Below are 22,257 nucleotides of genomic sequence, written 5' to 3'. Positions count from 1 at the left end.
TAGCAGTAGTAATGCAAAAGATTAAATATCAGAGTATTCCACACTCTGCTCTCAGTAGTCCAGGGGTCCTTGTCCCACACAGGAAAAGCAGACTCTCTGCTGCGGCCCCCAAGGCCTCACATTATGTGACCTCTGTACTCAATCTCTGCCGTGGTCTGAGCATCCCTCGTATTGCTCTAACAAGCAAGCACAGGTCTCTCTTTCAGGCCTCTGCACTTGCTGCTCTCCTCTACGACTCAGCCTGCTGGCTCCTTTTCCTCCACCAAAGCGGCTTCTCTGACATCCTTTCTTGCTTCCTGCTCTCTGTGACACAGGCCAGGATTTCCTTAGTCTTCTGTTCTGTTCCAGTCACAGTCCAGCACCTTTCCTCCCTTCCGTGCTTCCAAGATGGCGGGAGCATGCGTGTTTTTCACCCCGCTGCCCCTCCATCTGCAGTACAGTCCTGATGGCTTTTAGGAAGTCTCTGTTGGACTTTCCGTCAAGCGTCTGCTGACAGCAGTCATTCCACACAGTCACCAAGTATCAGCATCCGGCTCGAACCCAGGCTCCTCTGTGTGTGTGATCTGCTAGTTTCTGAGTTGTCCTTTTGCTCATGTGGGTGTGGTTTTCCCATAATGCCTAGCATAGTGTCTTTCCAAAAGTAGTTGGCTTAGGGAATATTGATTTTGAGTAGATAAGGAAAAGGGCTTAGGGAGCTTATCCTAGTACTGATTTTTTTTAAAACAAACAAACAAACAATTATTTATGTTATTTTGAAGATTTGTTTATTTATTTCATGTATCTGGGTACACTCTTGCTGTCTTTAGAGACACCAGAAGAGGAAATAGGATCCCCATTACAGATGGTTGTGGTTGTGAGCCACCGTGTGGTTTCTGGGAATTGCTTGAACTCAAGACCTCTGGAAGAGCAGCCGGTGCTCTTAACCTCTGAGCCATCTCTCCAGCCCCTAGCACTTTTTTTTTTTTTTAAAGATTTATTTATTATGTGTAAGTACACTGTAGCTGTCTTCAGACACTCCAGAAGAGGGCGCCGGATCTATTTACGGATGGTTGTGAGCCACCATGTGGTTGCTGGGAATTGAACTCAGGACCTTTGGAAGAGCAGTCAGTGCTCTTAACCGCTGAGCCATCTCTCCAGCCCTCTTTTTTAAGTATCTAGATTTTAAATGTATAACCTCCTCCCTGGGGCAGGGGGTGGGGGCTCAGCGTGTCTGCTTGCAGGATAGAGAGGAGGAGAGAGCTGACATGGTAAAAAGTCAGGCTGATGATGTGCGGTCATCTGGGCTCAGGAAATAGGGCTCTCGGTGGGAAAGGAATGAAGCGCTCTTTAAAAGTAGAGCATATGCACACAAAGACAGAAGCACTGATGAGACGAACTGTGACAAGCTTCTGAGCACGGGCCACATCTCAGCTGATAACCCCAGTGTGCGAAGGCCGGGAGGGTACAGCAGGAGACTCACACACACCCAGGGGCCAGGGCTCTGGCTCAGGAGCTGAGACTTCTGGGTCTCATTATAGCTGTCTTCCCCTGGGCTCCAGCTGTCGTATGGAGGAACAGTCTAGCACTGTGGCAGACACCTATACCCCAGCACTTGGAAGATTAAATCAGGAGGACCACACGTTCTGGACCATCCTGAGCATCACCGTAGGACCCCACAAAGTTCACTCAAGGCTAATCAGGCTCGGAACAATGGCTTCCCTCCTCCTGTACCTATAGTCTAAGTCAGAATGCTCATTGTATAAAGGTCCCCAAAGAAGCACAGCCAACTTCCCTCCCCTCTTTCCAGGTCCTCTGACGTGCGGTTCTGCTTCGGAGAGGGGTAATGTCAGTGACTCTAATTAGTGTTGTGACTATTAAAAGATTGAACTATGTACGTTTGGACACTGTTGGTTAACTTTCCATCGCTATAACAAATAACTGAGATAATCAACTTACAAGTGAGCAAGGCTTGGGGCCATTGAGATGACTCAGTGGATGACAGGCTCTGGCTGCTAAGTCAGGTGACCCACACGGCAGGCGTGACGGGAGGGGAGAATCAGCTCTCTCAGGTTGTCTTCTGACCCCCACTGTTACACCATGGCACTCACACTTACTCCTCTCCCCTAAACAAAATGCATTTTTTTTTAAAGTAAAGAAAACCAGGTGAACTTTGGCTTTCACTTTTGTAGCTTTGAGTCTGTGATTGGTTGCTCTGTTATCCTGTGGCCTGGGATGAGGCTGTATATCAGCGGCTGTACAGGGATCATAGAGAAACAAAATCCCCTCACAGCGGATGGGATGGTTTGTATATGCTAAGCCCCAGGGAGTGGCAGTATTAGAAGTTGTGGCCCTGTGGCTGTACTGTGACCTTGTTGGAGTAGGTGTGTCACTGTGGGTTTGGGCTTTAAGACCCTCATCCTAGCTGCCTGGAAACAAGTATTCTGCTAGCAGCCTTCCGATGAAGATATAGAACTCTCTCATTGTAATTCTAAGTTTACGTACTGACTTGCCATGCTCTGTTTGGTGGGTTTGCACAATGCACTGTGTGGGGGCCTCTACATGTATACTTATGGGCCACTGGCAGAAAGAATTCTGTTGCCCAAACCACTGAAAACTGTTGGCACACATCTCATCAACCAGTAAGAACCTTGGGGTTGGTGAGTGGCACCTCCATCTGTGCGACATTTTCTAAGAAATGTAACTCATTCTGACCCCAGACTGACTCACATTCGGAAACTGCAGTTGCCATAGAAAATAACACATATGACCACTTTTCTTTGATCTGGCTTGGGACACCAAGGACCCTTGAAAACGGATCCTCCATTTGCAGTCTTCAGCCCCAGGGAGTGACTTTGTTGTATATGGAGTCGATGGCACAGTCAATCGGGTGGCGCTTGTTGATCCTGTGGCCCCACAGGGAAGACAGCTGATATTTGTGTTCCAGGTGTGTCCTGGGAGGCAGAGCCAGCGGAGACCCAGGAAGCCTGGGCTCTGCTCCTTGCCTTATTGGCTGAATTGCTTCCATATCTAGGGCCCTTCCTCTACTCAGTGTGCAGCTTCGTTTCCTCGAAGGGTTATAATCACCTGTGGAATAGAAACGTCCCAAAACACAAAGGGAAGTAACAACCCAGAGGAATACAGTCCAGGAAAGCTATCAATACACACCGGAAAAATCAGTCCTGACATTGTGCCTTCAGGCAAAGAGTGGCAGTGTTTTAGAAACGTTTAGCCTGTCGCTGAGTTTTAAACCTTTGACCTCTGGTCCTTTTCTTCCTGTGTGTTTTTATTTTTATTCTTCATAGAAGTGGCGGGAAATTGGCCACTGTGAAGTCAATCAGTCTGGAAACCTTAAAAGGGTTGTAAAGTGGCCTGCTTTTAAAAAGGACAGATAAAATCTGAGAAGGAAAGGAAAGAATGGTATATCAGCACAGGCTCTGAGACTTGCTGTTGACAGGTGAGACCATGCCTTAGCCACACTCCGTGCCCAGGGCAGCGAGCACGGCTAGGGCTTCTCTGGCTGGGTAACCGAAGAGCCTGGGACATGAGTGACGTCCCCATTTCACGAAGGACTGGGGAGTGGACTCTCACCAGGACCCGGTCTACTGCTAGAGCCAGCTTCTCTAGAATGAGGACAGGTGGGGCCCGTGAAGATCAGTAATCCACCCTTGAGATGTTCTTGCAGGCTGTTCGCTGCTTCCTGTCCATACAACCCCCATGCTGCTTCCTCGTAGGGCTCTAGTATTTGTTAGCTCTCTTGGTGGGTCTCTGGCTTTGGTAAAAGGGTTGCCTTTGTATTCCTATTGCACTTGATCCCTGGAAGAACAGAAGTGGCGAGGAGAGGCAGTGTCTGAGACAAAGCACAGTCCCACAGCGTCCTCCCCTTTAACCCTTGCTCCCATGGTTTCCCTTGTCTGCTTCACACCCATGGGGTCGGGTGTGTGTGTGTGTGTGTGTGTGTGTGTGTGTGTGTGTGTGTATAAGCTGATGGCATACCCGACAGCTTACTCTGCCCACTAGCACAAGTTATTTATGCTCCCAGGACCCTGGGGTTGAAATCTCTGGAGGACTAACAAGGCAGTGCCCAGCCTTGAAGAGGTCAGGTTGACGCTGAGCTGGGTAAGGACTGTGCATCTTTACCATGAATCAGCCTCAGAAGTCACTGTCCTTCTCGCGGAGGACTTTGGTCACAAACGCTTAGGGCCACTGTTGTCAGGGTAGGTTGCCCATCCCATACCCCCTCATCTGCCATCCTTAGTAAATTCAAGGAGCAAGAGGCCTTTAATCCTAGCAGTGGGGAGCAGCTTGGACTCCAGGGCCAGGGTCCACATCTCAGTTTGGAACGTTCGACTGTGCAATGGGGGAACAACTTTACTGAACTTTCATTGCTTCTGGGAATGATAGTAACAGTGCGAGTTTCTTGGGTTTTATGAGGATCCAGTGAACTAAAAAGATGGGGTTGTTAAAGTGATCCTGGTGTGCAGGGTGGTTTACCATCAGGGGTGTTCATGACACCCCACTTAAACATCAGGGGTGTTCATGACCCTTCCTTAGGCAGGGGGCTAACTCAGAGAGGTTGTTTGCATAGCTGCTAAGTGGTGGGTCTAGGAGTGTCTCTTCTTTCCACTCTCTGAGGGCTCTCTGGCCCGTTTCTCATGTCCTATCAACCCTTTACTCTGCTGGACCACTCTGGATTCTGTGGCTTTTCCCTGTTGAAGTGGGACAAGACTCCAGGGGTTTCTCTCTCTCTCTCTCCTCTGGGCCCAGGCCCGGGAGACAGATGAACAATGAGTACGAGAGACACTTGGCAATGACAGCCAGCCTGAATCTCTTCCTTTCTTCTGACTCCAGACCTGGAGATCACAGTTCCAATCCGACATTCACAGCACCTTCCGGAGAAAGTGGAGTTTGGCGTGTATGAGAGCGGCCCCAGGAAGAGCGTCTTGCCGGCCAGGACAGAGCTGAGACGCGGGGACTGGAAAACAGACAGCACATCCAGCTCAGCAAGTAAGCAGCAAACCGGGGGCGCCCTGCCTCCTGGAGCAAGCCGGGGGGGGGGGGCGCCCTGCCTCCTGCAGCAAACCAGGGGCGCCCTCCTTCCTGTACTCCAGCTGGCACCTGTTGGCCTTGCCAACACCCTCTGGAGCCCAAGACCCTAATTGGGACCTGATTTGGTTTTGAGAGGTGTGGAGTATATGGACTAGTTGGTCTGGGGCATTTGCCCAGTTGTATGATAATTTATAAATAGCAGAACCTAATGATTGTCAGCAGAGGTGGAAAGATTCGGCCCAGCGTTGCTTTACAATAGTTGTTTTGTTTTGTGTTTGTTTCGTTGAGACAGGGTTTCTCTGTGTAGTCCTGGCTGTCCAGAAACTCACTCTGCAGATCAGGCTGGCCTCAAACTCACAGAGATTCTCTTGCTTCTGCCTCCTGAGTGCTGGGATTAAAGGCATGTGCCACCACCACCTGGCCTGCTTTATAATAATTCTTCATATTGGTAGGGCTTTTACCAAAAGTGAATTGTCTTCATCGACTGTTTAAAGGCCACAAAACCTCTCTAAGGTAGATTTGTGACCTCGTTTTGCTGAGGAGGAAGTGCTCATGCTTAGCCTTGTCCTAGGCTGACTATCTAACTGAGCTGAGCAGGGCTGGGCTGGGCTGGGCTTTGAATTCACTCTAGAGCCAAGCCAGGGCTCTTCACCCCCTGTTCCGGCTTCTTCTCTAGCTGTGCTAAGGTGAAACCAAGGACACCTCATCAGAACTGTAGACAACAATAGACTCAAGCTTGAGAACTGCAATGTCCATGCAGGTAGTTCAGGATCTAATTAGGACACATCTTCGTTTTTTTGTTTTGTTTTTTTTTTGTTTTGTTTTTTTTTGTTTTTTGTTTTGTTTTTGATGAAGAAGCATGAATGGGAGTCTGATTGTGGCAGACGCTGCCTGACACGCAGGCTTCAGGGATGGCACTGTCTCTGTATCCAGGGCTGCATCTGCTGACGGGCTGGCCTCACTAGCAGCGAGCATATGCTGAGTTTCTTGTCTGTCTTGTTCTTCACGGTTCTCGAAACAACTGGAAAAAAAAATGATGGAAGAGGCAGAGAGAAGTGGACACACTTCAGGACTTGGGTCTCCTTAGAAGTGAGGCAGAGAGCCCACAAATGAATGCAGGTTAAAGGGTCGGCGCTCCAAGTCTGTACTGCTCTCTTTTAGATCACAGCCTTCTTAAGAATTTCCTGTGTATTCTGGATCTGTTTCTCAGAAAAACCTACATGCCTGTACCCTGCCACACTCAAATCACACCCACGCACACACCCCAAACACCTATATGTGTATATGTACAATTTTACATATACAAGTTTGCTCACCCAAGGACACACAGGTCAGGGCTCTTTACTGTATAGATGGGTCATTTGTGACCCAGAGAGGGAAAGAATTTTGCTAAAGATTAAACAGCCAGAGACTAGCAAAGGTGACAGTAGAACCCAACTTGTTCTCTTTAGTTAATATTCCTCACTCCTTGACCGTGGCAACAGATCCAAAGGCCATCGGGTCACTACATGGGAATGTAGACTGGACAAGAAGAAAAGCCTTCTCACACATAATGGGGGCAATAACGTGTACCCAAATATTGCCAAAGGCAACTTGAAGACTTTGATATCAGGAGCAGAAGAGAGTTCCATGGGGGAGTCACAGCCAGCAGGAGAGAAAAGAGGCATGAATGGAGGGGAGAGGGGGAAGTGCCAGAACCTTCTCTGGCAAAAGGAGCCACAGTTGCAAAAGCTTAAAGACAAATATGAAGTGCTGTGTGTGTGTGTGTGTGTGTGTGTGTGTNCACAGTTGCAAAAGCTTAAAGACAAATATGAAGTGCTGTGTGTGTGTGTGTGTGTGTGTGTGTGTGTGTGTGTGTGTGTGTTTGTGTGTGTGTGTGTTTGTGTGTGTGTGTGTTTGTGTGTGTGCGTGTTTGTATGTGTGTGTGTTTGTGTGTGTATGTGTGTGTGTTTGTGTGTGTGTGTGTTTGTGTGTGTGTGTGTATGTGTGTGTGTGTGTGTGTGTGTGTGTGTGAAGTGTTACAATTGCAAAGTTGTTTCTCTATGTGTGCTTTACTTTGGAGCAGCCTATATTGAGGACAGCATAGATCAAATAAGTTGTTGCCCAAAAATGGCTAGCCTGTGGGAGTAGGAAATGCTATTTGATGACAGACCAAGGGCTTATACTCTTCACTGTGGCTACAGATCAGAGATGCTCTTGCTCCAGTTTCTGCTATGTGACAAATCATGACAAAACTTAACTGCTTGAAATATAGCCACTTCCATACACCTGATCCCATAACCTGGGCACAACTCAGAAGGGACGTCTTGTGTCTCCTCCATGTTCAACGAGCAGGAGTCATTTGGATGGCTGACTGCATTCAGCTGGGGCCTCCAGGATGGCCTGGTATCCTCTAAGGCCTCACTCTGTGTGACCTTTAACTCAACAGCACAAACTTCTTAGAATAGAAGAAATAGAATCTGGGAAGAAGGGGCAAGCCCATTGTGCAAGAACCTGTCAGGTTTTTGGCTTTGCCACATGTGCTAATGTTCTATTGGCTAAAGCAGGTCTGAGTCTGGAGTGAGTGTGGGGGAACATTAAGGCATAGACACTAATGGGGTGAAGTTCACTGTGGGGAAGGGGTCACTAAAGGATAATATACTGCCTTAGGATTGCCGATGGTAGCTGCTCCCACCAATCAGACACACAATTGCTCTTTGCCTTTCATGACAAGCATGCCCCTGTCTGGCCCAGTTTATCCAAGACAGTAAAGCTTGTATCTCCTAAATAACAAACAGAGGTTAGAAAACAGGTCTTGAGTTTTCTGGCAAGTGAGCAGAGGGTCCGCCAGTCATAGCCAGATCTGACCTTGCTATTACCCAGGGAAGCTCCACCTTCCAAATAGAACCGGTTCCTTGGCAGGGAGGGAGGGTAGGGGAAGCCAGGCCCTGAGCCACCAGCTGCCCTTTGCCTGTGAGCACCGCTATCTTTATTACAACACAGCTGTCATCTCTCGGGACCTGCAGGGAGACAGTTACAGGTTAATAAACATGGCTCTAACTAAGTCATTAAGCTCCAGTGATTAGCGATGTGTTTAGAGAACAAAAGCCTGACTGTACTATGGCTGTTGGTACACAGGTTATATTATAACTGGCCACCTTTTCCTCTCACTTATTCATCCTCTGGAGACAGAGATGGAAAGATCCTATCTTTAGGGGCTCATGATGGAGGGAGGCAAAAACAGCATGAGTTGGATGCTGAGCCTTCTTCCCTGATGACAAGGATGTGGTACCACCTCCCTCCCCCGACATAATAGCAGAGTGTGCGGGTCAAGACCAGAGATTGCTTGCCAACAGCAGCCAAGGGAGCTGTGGGTCATTCATGAGCCCGGAGGGAAGACAGCATCAAGGTGCCAAGGATTAGAGCCAAACATTGTGGTTATAGGTTTAGGAATGCCAAGGGAGTTGATGGGTGTGAATTTACAGCCCTGGAGCCAGCGCCTGTGATTCGTTGCACTTCCTGCTGATGGGTAAACTTCAGAACATGGTGGGGTTCAGTCCACTGAGGAGCCTGTGAGGGACAGTAACAGATGACATACGGAGGCTCAGGCACCAGTGTGGAGACCCAGGGCTCAGGGATTGTTTATAGTTGGGGCATCTAGAGAGTTTTTGATAGCATTTATTCCGAACATGGGGGGGGGTGTATTCTACATAGCCAGATCTAGGTCAGCCACAGCTAGGTAATGAGACTCAATGCCAAAACACAAACTTCAATTTTACATTAATTCATTTTCTCAGTTCTACCTGCGTTTCCCACAAGCTAGCATATTGAGTAACATGTATTTCCAGAAAGCTCTGTGGGCTAATGCGATTTTAATGATATAGGTAATAAATTCCTAAATGAAAAGGCTTTTCATGCCGAACTCCTCTACTATAAACATAAATTATACTTTGGAATTTGTACTGTGTATTTCTGTTTTTGTGTTTCTGGGGATTGGACCCAGGGCCTTGAACACATTAGCAAGGACTTTACCACCAAGCCACACCCATAGCCCCGCCTATTGTTTGACTTTGGCGTGTAATTTCTTATTAGAAGGCTCATCTATGTCATACAGACATCCTGGACCTGTAATTCCTAATTAAGCAGCAAGACACAGTTAAAGAAAAAAAACAATAAAAAACAAAAAGCAGCTTGCAGATTTAAAGCCACTGAAATCCTTAGTACCTCTGTTTCCATGTCTGGCAAATCAAAGCTCTAATATCAAATAGGATTTTCAAAGGGATTAAATGGCAATCACGCTTTCAAAAGCACTCCACGTGAGGTAAGCCCTGGGTAAATGGTAGCTATTAAGCCCAAAGTGGTCATCAGAAAGCACACCATTTTGTATGATGCTCACAGGAAAACTGAACTCTACCAGAAGGGCTTAAGGTGGCTACACTTTGAAGACTCTCAGGTTTATGCACTGTCTCTGTTGCTATAAATACGTTCGGGCCGGAGTTCGGCACCTCACTCTCTCCTGAGAGAATCCACAGTCTGGCTGACGTTGTTCCTGCTTTCTAGGCAGCACGAGTAACCGGTCGAGCACACGGAGCCTTCTCAGCGTGAGCAGTGGAATGGAGGGCGACAACGAGGTGAGAGGCGGGACTTCCTGTCTGTCTGGTCTCAGGGGTCATTTTTATCACAAGGGAAAGGAATACAGGGGGAAGGAAGTAATACACGAAAGGTCACATATTATGGGCAGCTGTTTGTATGAAATACCATAGAATGGGCAAATCCAAAGAGACAGGATTCGGGTTGGTGGCTGGTGGGGCTGGAGGGTGGAGGGAATGAAGAATTGTTAACAGGTCTGGGGTTTTCTTTGCAGGCAAGGAAAATGTTTTGAAATTAGATAGAGGCAAAGGTTGCATAAAACTGTGAATGTGCCAATGCCATTTTACTTTGTGCTGGTTGACCTCACGCTATCTGAATTTTGCCCCAGCATAAAGGAAGGAAGGGAGGGGGGAGAGGGGAACATAGCCAGGGATAGGCAGATCCATTCAGATTACTCAGTCAGAAGTGGGTGTCTGCAGCAAGGAGCTGGGGAATTCCAGGGACAGCATGATGCTGGATCTAGATCAGGAGACTGTGTCTTGCTATATGGAGCTTCAGGATTGTCCTGTATGTCCCAGGGCCCAGAGTATATAGTCTTTGATTTCATCCCCCTCTGTACACTGGCCTTCCCTGAGTTTCTGCATGGAGAGGGACGTGCTCTCCAGCCCGGAGGCTTCTGAGCTGAGCTGTTCAGCTGATTTAGGGTGTGACCCCATTTCAAGTTGGACTGCGCGTGTCACAGTGTCTGTCCTGACCTGGTGACCAGTGGCTGCTTTGAGCCCAAGGGATCATGTGAGTCACTAAGAACTCTGAGGACTCAGGAGAATGGGCCACAGGGAGCACACTCTTGTGAACTTTCAGCAGCACTGGTGTTAGCAAACAGCAGGCCATACTTGGAGAAGCCAGGATTTTGAGTTCCAGAAATTTGCGATAATCGTGGTAAAGTTATGCTCCTTGGCCACACCAGAAGGATGTGGAAAACTGCCGTTGCCACCAAGTTGACCCTTGGCATGGCAACAGCCAAAGCCTAGTGATGGTGGGGGCTATCCCACGGTGTTTGGCTGTGTATGACAATGTGCTTTGTGCAATGGTCACCTTTTCTCATCTTGCACGCTATAGGACAATGAAGTCCCTGAAATTACCAGGAGTCGTGGCCCAGGTCCTATGCAGGTGGATGGAGCTCCAGTTGTGACCGGAACACCAGTCGGGATCCTTGAGAGACCCCCTAGGGTGCCTCCTCGAGCAGCTTCACAGAGGTAACATGGAAGTCTGTGTGATGTCTTCTTCATGCTCTCTTAATTGTAATGGAAAGGAGGATTTAGGAACATCAAAACCAACCAAAGAGCAAGCACACAGCCAATGGAAATAACCTGTAGTTGACATACTTCAACGTCGTCTCTTCAGTAGAAAGCGACACTTTATTCCATCACAAATACTAATACGTTGTGACTTTTTGTTTGCTTGGTTTTGCCCTTGATTTAAAACAATATTTATTTATATGTTTTAAAGTCATGTGTAGGTATGTGTATCTGCACGTGGGTATATGCATGTAAGTCTACGTGTCTGCAGAAGCCAGAGACCTTGGATCCTCCAGAGCTGGAGTTACAGATAGTTGTGAACCACTTGACATGGGTTCTGGGGACCAAGCAGATCTATTGGAAGAGCAGCAACTGTTCTTACCTGCTGAACTATCTCTCCAGGCCCTAGTTCTTGATTTTTTTTTTGAGATAGGTTCTCACAATATCGTTTAGGTTGACTTCCAACTCTCAATCCTCCTGTCTGAGCCTCCTGACGGTTAGAATTACAGGCATGAACCTCCATGCCCAGCTTAGCTGCTCACATTTTAAATAACATGTAAGTTTGCAAGTGAAGGCCCTTCATAATACTGTCAGCATTTAAACTAATTTTTAGATATGTTTTAATTTTCCCATTTTTCTGTACGTATGGTGTCCGCGTATATGTAGCACCACATGTGTGCAGGTGCCTGTAGAAGCCAGAGGGCGACACTGTTCCCTGGAACTGGACTTACAGGCAGTTGTGAACCCCTCAGTGTTGGTGCTCAGAGCCAAATTTGGGTCCTGTGGCAGAATAACAAAGGCTCTTAGCTGCATAGCCGTCTCTCCAGCGCCTAACACTAAGTTAACTTTTTATTCATGTGTATGTATGTATGTTCACATTTGTGTGTGACTTTTTTTCACTGAACCTAGAGCTTAGCAAATGACTATACTGGCTGACCAGCAAGCACCCAGGGTCCTTCTGTTCACCTCCCCGCTGGGATTACAGACTCGCGTTGCTGTGCCCTGGATTTTCTATGAGTGCCTGGGCTCCAAACTCGGGTCCCAATGCTTGTATTGCAAGCATTTTAACAAATGAGCCATCTCCCCAGAACCCTTAGTAATTTGTATCTGTCTGGTTAGAGTTATGCTCATAGCTGTATGGTGGATTCTGGGATTCTTGGAAACAGGAGATAAAATTAGAAGTGAAGGCAAAACAAAAACAAAAACAAAAACAAAAAAACAATCAACCAACCAACCAAACAAACAAAAACCAAAAAAAATCCTGGTCTGAGGGAGTGAGCAAGGCTCTGGAGTGGTCCTGGGGTTAAGTGTCCTGCTATCACTCATGAGCTTGAATGAGGTATTTGACATTTTCATGCCTCGATATTCTCGTCTGTAAAATGGAGATACTATATGAATTTCCTCATGGGATACTAATGACTGTGGCAAGAGATGAGGAATATTGAGAATATATTTATACAGGAGAGGAATAGACACCTGGAGTTTTGAAGACGGGCCCAGACTAGTGTGACTTGCTTGCTGGGTCCTTGCTTCCCTCTGTGTTTAGTGGGTACAGGGGCCTCTGGCGGAACCTTCTCTATGGTCTGTGGAGTGTAAGCAAGAGTGGCTCAAGCCAACTCGTGGGGCTGAGCCTCTCCGTTTCTCTCCATTTTGGCCTTTACTGTTTGTTGCTTTCCAGCGACATTCCTATACTGACACCTGCTGCCGGAACATCTGAGAGTCCTCAGCCGCACAGCCATCACAGGCATGTCTTCCTGGTGCAGCCTGGGGATGCACGTGAGGGTATTACCACTCCCGGTGTGATAACCCAAGCCTGTGCCCTGAGTTTGTATGATGTGGCTTGAAAGTTACTATGTATTTGGTGGGGGGGGGGGGCGGCTTTGCAGGGCCGATTACGGTAATCAATGCTGTTATTGAATGACTGCTTACTGTGTGGGCAGAGTTCATGCCGAGCGCATTCATTGCATGACTGACTTAATGCCCTCTGCCAAACGCATTCAGTGCATGACTGACTTAACGCCCTCTGCCGAATGCATCCATTGCATGACTTACTTAACGCCCTCTGGCGAACGCATTCAGTGCATGACTGACTTAACGCCCTCTAAAGCCTACTTATGATTATCACCTCTTGCAGGCGTTGAGGCTGAGGCTTGGACGTGGGTGGGGAGATACTCTGATTGACAGATTGGATCTTCTAGTCATTATGCTCCACGCAGCCAAGAAAGTCTAGTTATCTGAGAGGAGGCGATCCAAGATCCAAGACTTTATTTCTGAAGGAAGAGGACTCTGGAGCCACCTGTCTTAATCGTACCCAGACAGGAAGTGGCAGTCTTGAAAATGCAGCCGTAGGCTCATGTAGGATTTTGTTAGTGCTGTCCACGTCGTTGTCGTTGTTATCCAAACAACGAAAGGAGAAACGAAAGGAGAGGGATCAGGAAAACAAGTGCCAGACACTAAAAGATTAGAACCTGGGGCACGTTTAACTGTGTGAGTGTCTTTTTTACTAAATGGAGAACTTAGCAATTGGCTATCCTGGCTGGCCAGCGAGCACCCAGGGTCCTCTGTTTGCCTCCTCTGCTGGGATTACAGACGCGTGTTGCCGTGCCCTGGATTTTATATGGCTTTAACTGCGTGAGAAGAGACGGGAGACGGATTGTCTGGGGAGCTGGGGAGGGTGTTGTGATAAAGATAGGGAGAACAAAGAGCTAAAGCACATTGCTAAAAAAAATTGGTATTTATGGAGTCCTGTAATTAACAGAACTCGAGGCTTGTGTGCACTTTGGTTTGAAAAGGATCTGCAAGTATGAGCTTGTGTTGTAAGGATGTGTGCAGGTTTCGGGATAAAAGGGAGCAGTCTTTGAGCAGAGAATAAGGTGGCTTTTCTCTCTGACCATCTTGGATGGCTGATCTGCTGATAGACACAAGAGAAGCGGGCGACATGTCCCCAGATCCCTCCCCTCTGGGAACCTATAATCCCACGTTCTCCTCAACTTTCTCCTCTCTCTGGTGCAACTTCATTCCCACACGATCCAAGCTTTGGCCCATTCCAGGGCTGTTTCCACACGCCATTCACATGGCCACAACGGCTGCCAGCAGCCGGCTTGGTACCTCTGTCTCCATCTCTACCATCTACTTCCTGCTGTTGACTGGGGACCTGAACTCTCATGCCCCATGGTATCTCGGACACAGCATATAAAAGCATTGAGCTTACCAAGCCGGTTCTCTTCCACTCTCTACCCCAAGCCACTTCCTCATGAGTTCCCAAGCCTGGGGCTGAGATACCATCCCCTCACGGCTGCCACGTCCAGTGTCTCTCCAGGCATTATCCATTCGCCCTGCCAGTGATCATCTTCCCACCTGCTGGTGTTTGGTTCATCCTTGAGGTTCCCATTTACCTCCCTGTCCGCCGCCGGTCCCTACTCCACACCATAGTCAAGGGCACTTTCTAGAGCAGATGCAGCTGATAATGCCATTTCCTGTAAGAACCTCAGAATTGGAGTCTGTGTATTTTCGTGTTCCCTGGCCCTATAGCGGCAAGCCACATCATTTTCCTGTGCTCTTCTATGTTCCATGACTTAGATGGTCTCAGAAATGCATTGTTTCTCCAGAGCAATTTCTCCCATTCCCTGGAGGGTTCTCTTTCTACTCCCTTCCATTTTGTGTACATCCTTTAGACTTAGTCCAAGCATCCCTCCTCTAGGAAGCTGTTCCTGATAGTTCCACACTTGAGTGTGAAACTTTGTTTCGGGTATTCTAGTCTGTTACCTCCCCTATTGCAAACACTGTTTCTATTCCTCTCCTCAAGTGGATCTGGAAGGCTGAGAGAACAGAAGTTGTGTGTGCCTCTAAGGTTTCTCTTTTGTTTTTGTTCCTTTTTATTTTTACACAAGTGTTTCTTTGGCTTGGCGCTTGCAGAGTAGACTAGGATGACTGGCCAGCAAGCCACAAGGGTCCTTCTGTCTCTGCCTCCCCAGCACCTAGATTACAAGCACCCCATCATGATGTGCCCGAGTTCTTACATGGGTTTCAACTCAGATCCTTGTGCTTGCACAACAAGAGCTAAATCAAATAGGCTGTCCGCCAAACCTAGAAGTTACTTTTGAATGATATTTTTTTTAATCTTCCCATTGTCTGATACAGTAACAGACACAAATTGGGGACTCAATAAATACTTATTATAAAAATAGAGTGGTTATACTTGGGTTGGACTCTTCAGCTCTTGCAGAATTAGCTATCAAGCCAGATTTGGTGTCTGTAAATCCCAGCACTCTGGAGGCTGAGGCAGGAAGATTGCCAAGATTTTGAGGCCAGCCGGGTCTATACTGTAAGAGGCTGTTTCAAAACAAAACGGTTAGCTTCCAGGGAACTGGGATATTATATTAGATGGTGTGTATATGTAGGCATGCCAGCTAAAGCCTCACTTTCAGAGAACACTGTCACTATCAGAGTTGCTGGGTTCTTCCACCAGTGAAAACTCACTGGATTAAGAGTGGCCAGTATGCAGGTGTCTTCAGCTTCTCAGCATCCGACAAGGCAGTCTCTGTACAGACCACTCCCAGTTTGGACAAAATATCCTTTACCTTCCCTGGTTCTGTTATACCTGTTGCCATAAACTCATCTCCCTGAGATGGAGCTTCTGATCTTTTGCTGGAGTTGGCCATCAGAGTGAAACTAAGTTGATGTCCTTGTAGGTGTGCCAACAGGACAGCAAGATGAGAGAGGGGACCAGAGGGCACAGGGACTGTCTCATAGAGGAAGGCGAACTGTAAAGTTCATGAGGAAAGGTCTCAGACTAGACTGCTCATCCTCAGAGTGAGATTTCTAGCTTACCTTTCTGAGTGTCTACTCTGGGCCAAGTGTAGTGCAGCTAACTAATTTCCATGTCATCTCTAAGTACCCACATACCTTGATTGAGCAGATGAGGAAATGTGGTCATCAAAGTTGAGTTCACATACACACATAAACACACACAGAGAGAGACGGAGACAGACAGAGAGACAGAAATAGATAGATAGATAGATAGATAGATAGATAGATAGATAGATAGGGACAGAGAGAGAAGAGAGGTGAGAGGAAAGAGAGAAGAGATGCAAGAGAGACAGAGGACAAAGAGAGAGACAGAGGAGAGACAGAGAGAGGGGAGAGAGATAGAGAAGAAAGAAGAGAGGGGAGAGGGGAGAGAGGAAAGAAAGGAGGGAGACGGAGATAGACACAGAGAGGAGAGGGAGAAAGAGAAAGACAAATAGAAACACAAAGAGAGATGGGAGAGAGAGTTGTGCATGTAAACATCCATGCTTAGATGAGCCTTAAGATCTTAGCTTTGCCTGTCAAATAGGATGGACTCCTGATTCTGCACATTCTCTGTCCCATGCACACGCACACAGTATCTTGATGGCCAGATCCTTGCTCCTGTTATCTGCTGCTTGTCACACACAGGAGTGTGAATTGTGGGCAAATGTTTGCAGAAAGGAAGGAATGACCTAAACTTGCTTAAGAGGTGTGGCCTGGCCCATAGTTCATAGGACAGGAGACTGGAAGAGAGAGGCAGAAGGGCACCGTTCCTTTGTTTTCACTGGGAAAAGCCCAGCAATTCAGGGACCAACACACAAAGCCCTCCCCTCCTGTGGACATCTGTGGTTATTCTTTGCTTTGTCTGACTCTCTCTCTTGTTCCCAGGATACAGCCTCTTCTTTCCCAACTCTTGTCATTTCCTTGACCTGTTCAAAAGCACTGTGCGGGAGGCATTTAGCAAATATTTACTCACAGATTAGTTCAATCCTGGTCTATGCAGCTCCAGGGTTACACAGTTCAATTATGGCAACCAACAAAGCTCTCTTTCTGAACGTTATTGATTTGTTTCCTGGAGACTAAATATTGGTTTTACAGCACACACATGGGAATACTATCTGTAATCATTGGGCCGATCTGTAAATAGACCCACCCTGGTCTACCTGGAGTGTCACTTAGGACTTTACAAAAATCCACTCAGAAGAACATGAAGAGGGACTTTTAGGTGGGCAGCACAGGTAGAATGGCAGTAGTCCAGGAGGAAGTGGGAAGCAGGCACTGGAATTCTTTGTCTCTCTTTTTTCCAATCTCACTATGATAGCGGGTCTATCCAGGCTGTCTATTGGAATTGCTGGCATTTACCAACTAGGCTCCATTGTTATTTAGATACGACAAGGTCAACAGAACAAGAGACAGCTGCTATTGAGAAGATGGTGTGCAGGATTCGTGGTTCTACAGAGAAGGAGTGGAGCGGGAGGATGGGGGGGGGGCACCACACGGCAAGGGTTAATACTGGGATGCATGCATGTGGGTCAGGAGGCAGAGGGGACAAAGGTCAGAAGTGGGCATGGGCTTTTTATTGTGGTTCCCATGAGAAACAGTGAGTAGGGCGGGGGTCAAATAGACCTAGGATCAGTAGTTTGGATGGCTGCAGTAGGTGCTGAGGCAGTGGGACTGTCTCTGTCCGCCACCTGACCCTGGGGTGAGAAGGGCAAGTTGATAATGCTCACAAGGAGGCCACGGGGGCTTTAGCTAACTGTGAGAAATGCAGTCCCTCCAGGGTCAACAAGACCCAAGGGTGACAAAGCAACAGAAAGTGAAAGACATAGTTAATTTGGGGGGGGGGGNGTTTGCAACTGGGATACTGTAGAAAGGTCTTACACTGAGCTCAAGAGTGTGATGAACAGAGGTCGTCATAGTTTGGGTTTTACTGCTGTGAGCAGACACCATGACCAAGGCAACTCTTATAAAGGACATTTAATTGGGGCTAGCTTTCAAGTTCAGAGGTTTAGTTCATTATCATCAAGGCAGGAAACACAGCTGCGTCCAGGCAGGAATGGCGCTGGAGGAGGTGAAAGTTCTACATCTTCATTCAGTGGAAGCCAGGAGCACACTGGCTCCCATGTGGCACACCTCCACAGTGACACTTCCTCCAACAAGGCCACTCCTCCTAATAGTGCCACTCCCTGGGGCAAGCATATTCAAACCACCATAGGGGTGGGGCCTGGGAATTGGCATTTGTCACTACTTCCACTAGTGGACCCCTATGTTCAGGGATCAGAAGCCATGGCATCTATGTCATGAGACATCTCTTGTGTCTTGACTCCTTGACAAAGGAGAGTGTCTTCTACAGATCACTTCAAATTAGCCACAGGTTGTGGAGACCCAAGAACTCTGATTGGGTTAGTTTTTTTTTATAGGGTTGCTTTATTTTTCATTGCAGACCTCTAACCCGGGAGTCCTTCCATCCTCCTCCGCCGGTTCCACCCAGAGGTCGCTGATCCCACCTCGTAGATCCAGCCAACTTCGGGATTTTTAAGACTAGCAATTCTCAGCCTGTTGATGAAGTCTTCATATTGAGTCTTGGACCTTGAGAGCCACTGTCACTGGTGATGGTGGAGCCCTGCTGGTTTGGGTGATCCTTGAAGACATCATTAAGGGGTGATGAAACCTGAGATGAAGGCGTCTTTGTTTTGGCAAACATTCTAGTTTGCCAAAAGGATGAAGATACTTACCTCTCATATCCTACAGCAGGAGACTACCAGGATTGATGGGCATGTGCTTATCAAGTGAGCCTACTGTAGGAAACATCCATCAGCCCATACATACCTGGTAGTGCAGCCTAATTTCTGGAAGTGATTATAGCCCTTCCAGCAGAGGTAGGAAGGGATCTAACTTTGAAGTAGTTCTTCCACATTTCTATGTTTGTCCTGGGGCTGGTCACATACAACACACTGAAAAACATCTTAGAAGGGGTTAAGCCAGACTCCTGTTCCAGTGTGGCATTTGGAGTCCCCCAGAAGTGTGGAACAGGTGGTTCTGTCGTCACCCTCTTTCTCTTGAGTGTGTACGTGTGTGGTGTGCATGTGTGGTGTCTTGTCTGTCTGTCTGTCTGTCTGTCTGTCTGTCTGTCTGTGGGCATATGTATGTGCCTCTGTGTGGAGACTAGAAGTAATGTTGGAAGTCTCTGTCACTCTCCCTCTATTCACTGAGGCAGAGATTATTGGTACAATCAGTCTAGCTTGCTCCAGGGATCTCCTGGCTCCATTCTCCCAGTGCTGAAATTGCAGGCAGGTTACCATGGCCCCTTGGCATCTGTGGGATGCTGGGGATCTGAATACTGGCCCTCATGCTTGGACAGCAAGCACTTTATCTACTGATCTGTCTCCCCAGCCCCTGTCAGCACACTTTGTGTCTCTAAGAAGTCCAATCCTTCCACGTCTCACCCTCTCTTAAGAACTCTCCAAATGTAGAAATAGAGCCATACCTCACTGTCTGCCTTCCAGACATTTCCCTTTTCTGAATCACCCAGGCATGGGACTATCAGCTGCCGCCTTCACTCTGGGCTTTCTTACCTTGGTATGCTGTCCAGCTAGCTGTGTTGTAGGAAACCATTGAAAATGATCAGAACCAGAGTATGGGCTGGCCTTTATATGCCTTGGTTCTTGCCATAAAGAAGGAGAAGGACCCTTGATTTTTCTTTCCCTTCTGAGGGAGCCTGAAGTGGTAGAAGAAAGAAGCTAAAATGTTTTCCCCCAGTAACAATACTACTGCGACTACAGACTGTTACAATCAAGTCTGGTAAATCTGTACAGAGTATAGACCTGTTACTATGTTATGAATTTTGAATTCCTGTTATACAAACCTATCTTCAGACCATAAATCCTTAATTTTACCTATGTATACAGTAAAGTTATCAGAAGGGGTCCCTTTAAAATACAAGTAATATGGTTGTTTCTCATGAAACCATTGTCTAGTCCCATATAGATATATATTGATCTATTTAACTGTATTCCTACTGGGCCCTTTTCTCATAATTAAAGATTTTCCTTCAATCTCATTCCACCTTCCAATACTTCCTGAGTTTAACTTCTGGGGGACTCTTGAGTTGTTGTGTAAAACACACCATTGATCATGTCTACCATGGGAAAGTCTTTTCACAAATTATCTCACAGAGAACCTGGAACATGGTAGCCACTCTGCAAGTGTCCCTCAACCCTCTTGTCACTTGTTTGGGAGAAGTAAGAGAATATCACATAGAACAAAGATGACATCCCTTCTCGGGGATTTTGATAAAAGATTTGTATCTCATTATCTTAAGCCCCCTTTGGATACCAAACTGAAGTTAGTGTACATATTCTGGTGAACAAATTTGATAGCAACACTGCTGTCTGTGCAATGTCTGGATATATTATTGCATTTTATTCTTGTATTAAAATAAATAGAAAACAAAACTGAAAGTGCTTTTTGAGGAGCCTGGGTCTGATGGAGGTGACACTTTTGGGAGGTACATAGAACTGATCAGGGTCAGGAGCGGCTAATGTTAAGTCCTGAGGAGATGTTCCCTGAGCCAGCAACCTGTTGGAGACTGGTTCTAGTGCTTTGATTCAATCTAGAATCTGAGTGCCCATATGCTAAAGGTACTTGACCCCAATTGGGTTTTGATCAATCAATAAAGATGCCAACAGCCAATGACTGAGCATGGGGTGGGACACTTAGAGTTGTGTGATCTAGGACAAGAGAGGAACCGGAGAGATTCCTGATGACTCTGGGCAGAAGAGTGGAACACAGTAGTGGCAGGAGATAAAGCCAAGCAGCCACGTGAGATTTCAGGTAAGTGGCCACTAGCCACGTCCCTGATTGGACCTGGAGTAGCAGGGGAAAGTTTAGGAGTGTCCAACCTTTGAGGTATTTAAAATTAAGCTAATGTGTGTGTGTCTTTCATTTGAGGATCCAAAGATAGTTCCTGGGGGTTGGTGTGGAGGACGCAGTGGTGTGCACATGTGATCCTCTGGCAGTCAAAGTGGTGTAGCCATAACTCCTGCTTCAGCAAGCTGGTAAGCTATGTGAGGAGGAGGAGGAGGAGGAGGAGAAGGAGAAGAAGAAGAAGAAGAAGAAGAAGAAGAAGAAGAAGAAGAAGAAGAAGAAGAAGAAGAAGAAAGATCCAAATGAATCACCTCGATAGTGTTATTAAAGTTTGTTCTTAAGGGTTAGAATGAATTCTACTTACTAAAAAAGGAGAACCACACCCAAAGCACACATTTATTCATTCTTTACATACACAACACATTTACCCACACATTTAGGAATGCGTTATATAAAATAAAACCATGGATTTTTAAAAATGCAATGAGGAACAGAAGGTAAAATAAGCAGGTAGGTATAGATGGTCTCCGGGTCTTCTCTGCTCATTGCTGATAGCTTTCCACCACCTTCCTTCCTCCACATTTTACCAGAAAGCTCGACAGAGAGAAAAGCGAGACTCGCATTCCCTGCAGCCTCCGTTAATGTGATCAGCCAGCACTTTTTCTTCATCTTATGTTCACTTCTAGGCACAGATGACCAACTGAATAAGTAACGAGGCACAAAGACTGAGAGACTAAATATGAATGAGAAGCTGATGTTCCAAGAGAATAATTTAAATTGGCATATTTAACTGATTCCAGTGACTCTTCATGCTTTGCTGTAGCCAAACAATGAATATGCATCTAGACCACTCTAATGACTGATCTCACAAATCAAGCAGATAGTGACTCTCCTGATCCTTTATTATTAAAACAAACAAAGGCAGAGGGCAGCCTAACCAGTCCAGTAAGACCCCTATAGCTGGGGTCTTTAGATCTCTTTCCCACATACCCTAAGGAAGCAAGTAGGTACTCTATGCAACTCCTTCAGGGAACAGTGTGTGAGTTCCACCTGTTTGGTGGAGAAAAATATTAGTAATAGATTTGTTTCTGAGAAAGACGAGTGAGGAGTGGAGGAATCCGACTATAAAATATTTGCTTTGGGCGCATATGTAAATTTTCTTTTGGTTTCCAAGCAAGTTATTAAGAATAAAAATAGTTTTCATTCATTCCTGTTGGCCAGACACAAGGCTTCCCAGGGTAGTCAGAGGGTGAGTGGGAGGGTAAAAGATTTAGAATTCTCCAACACTCAACTTGGAATTCATTTTCTCATAGAGAAAGGAAGGTCCCCAGGTTAGTCTGCCGAAGCTCATTTCATCCACAGAGTGGAAGACAGTTTTATTTTTCTATACCAGGAGAGTCAGTGTGGTGTTAGGACAAGGATCTTTATTTGGCAGGCAGGACGCTCTCTCTGCTTTTATTTCAGTCAGCTGCCCACTGCCTGAACTCACATCATGACGTCACGGCGGTGTGCTTCATCACCTTGGAAACACACAGTTGTGCACTTGGTAGTTCTCTAGGCGGCTCCAAGTCTGAGAGGTCAAGGCAGGGAACCCCTTCTGAAGGAGCATTGGAGTCATCACCACCTAAGCAGCCAGGACCCTTGTGTGTGGGCGGGATGAGTGAGGAGAAGGAGAGAGCGAGGAGATGGGATCGAACCCAAGGCCCTACTT

General features: G+C 46.9%; 1 protein-coding gene across 1 annotated transcript in view; it reads left to right on the top strand.

The window, feature by feature from the left end:
• The window catches only part of Pik3ap1 (phosphoinositide-3-kinase adaptor protein 1), a 113,758-nt gene extending 93,627 nt beyond the window's left edge, over positions 1-20,131 (top strand). The window contains exons 14-17 of the mRNA XM_021211878.2: positions 4,828-4,983; positions 9,565-9,635; positions 10,714-10,850; positions 18,124-20,131. Coding sequence (XP_021067537.1) covers positions 4,828-4,983; positions 9,565-9,635; positions 10,714-10,850; positions 18,124-18,181 — 422 coding nt within the window. The 3' untranslated portion in view covers positions 18,182-20,131. The remainder of the gene's footprint in view (positions 1-4,827; positions 4,984-9,564; positions 9,636-10,713; positions 10,851-18,123) is intronic.
• Positions 20,132-22,257: the final 2,126 nt, after the last annotated feature.

The sequence above is a fragment of the Mus pahari genome, chromosome 1 (assembly GCF_900095145.1).
Source record: "Mus pahari chromosome 1, PAHARI_EIJ_v1.1, whole genome shotgun sequence".
Taxonomy (NCBI): domain Eukaryota; kingdom Metazoa; phylum Chordata; class Mammalia; order Rodentia; family Muridae; genus Mus; species Mus pahari.
Note: the sequence above shows the minus strand (reverse complement) of the source record. Positions and strands in the feature narration are given on the sequence as shown.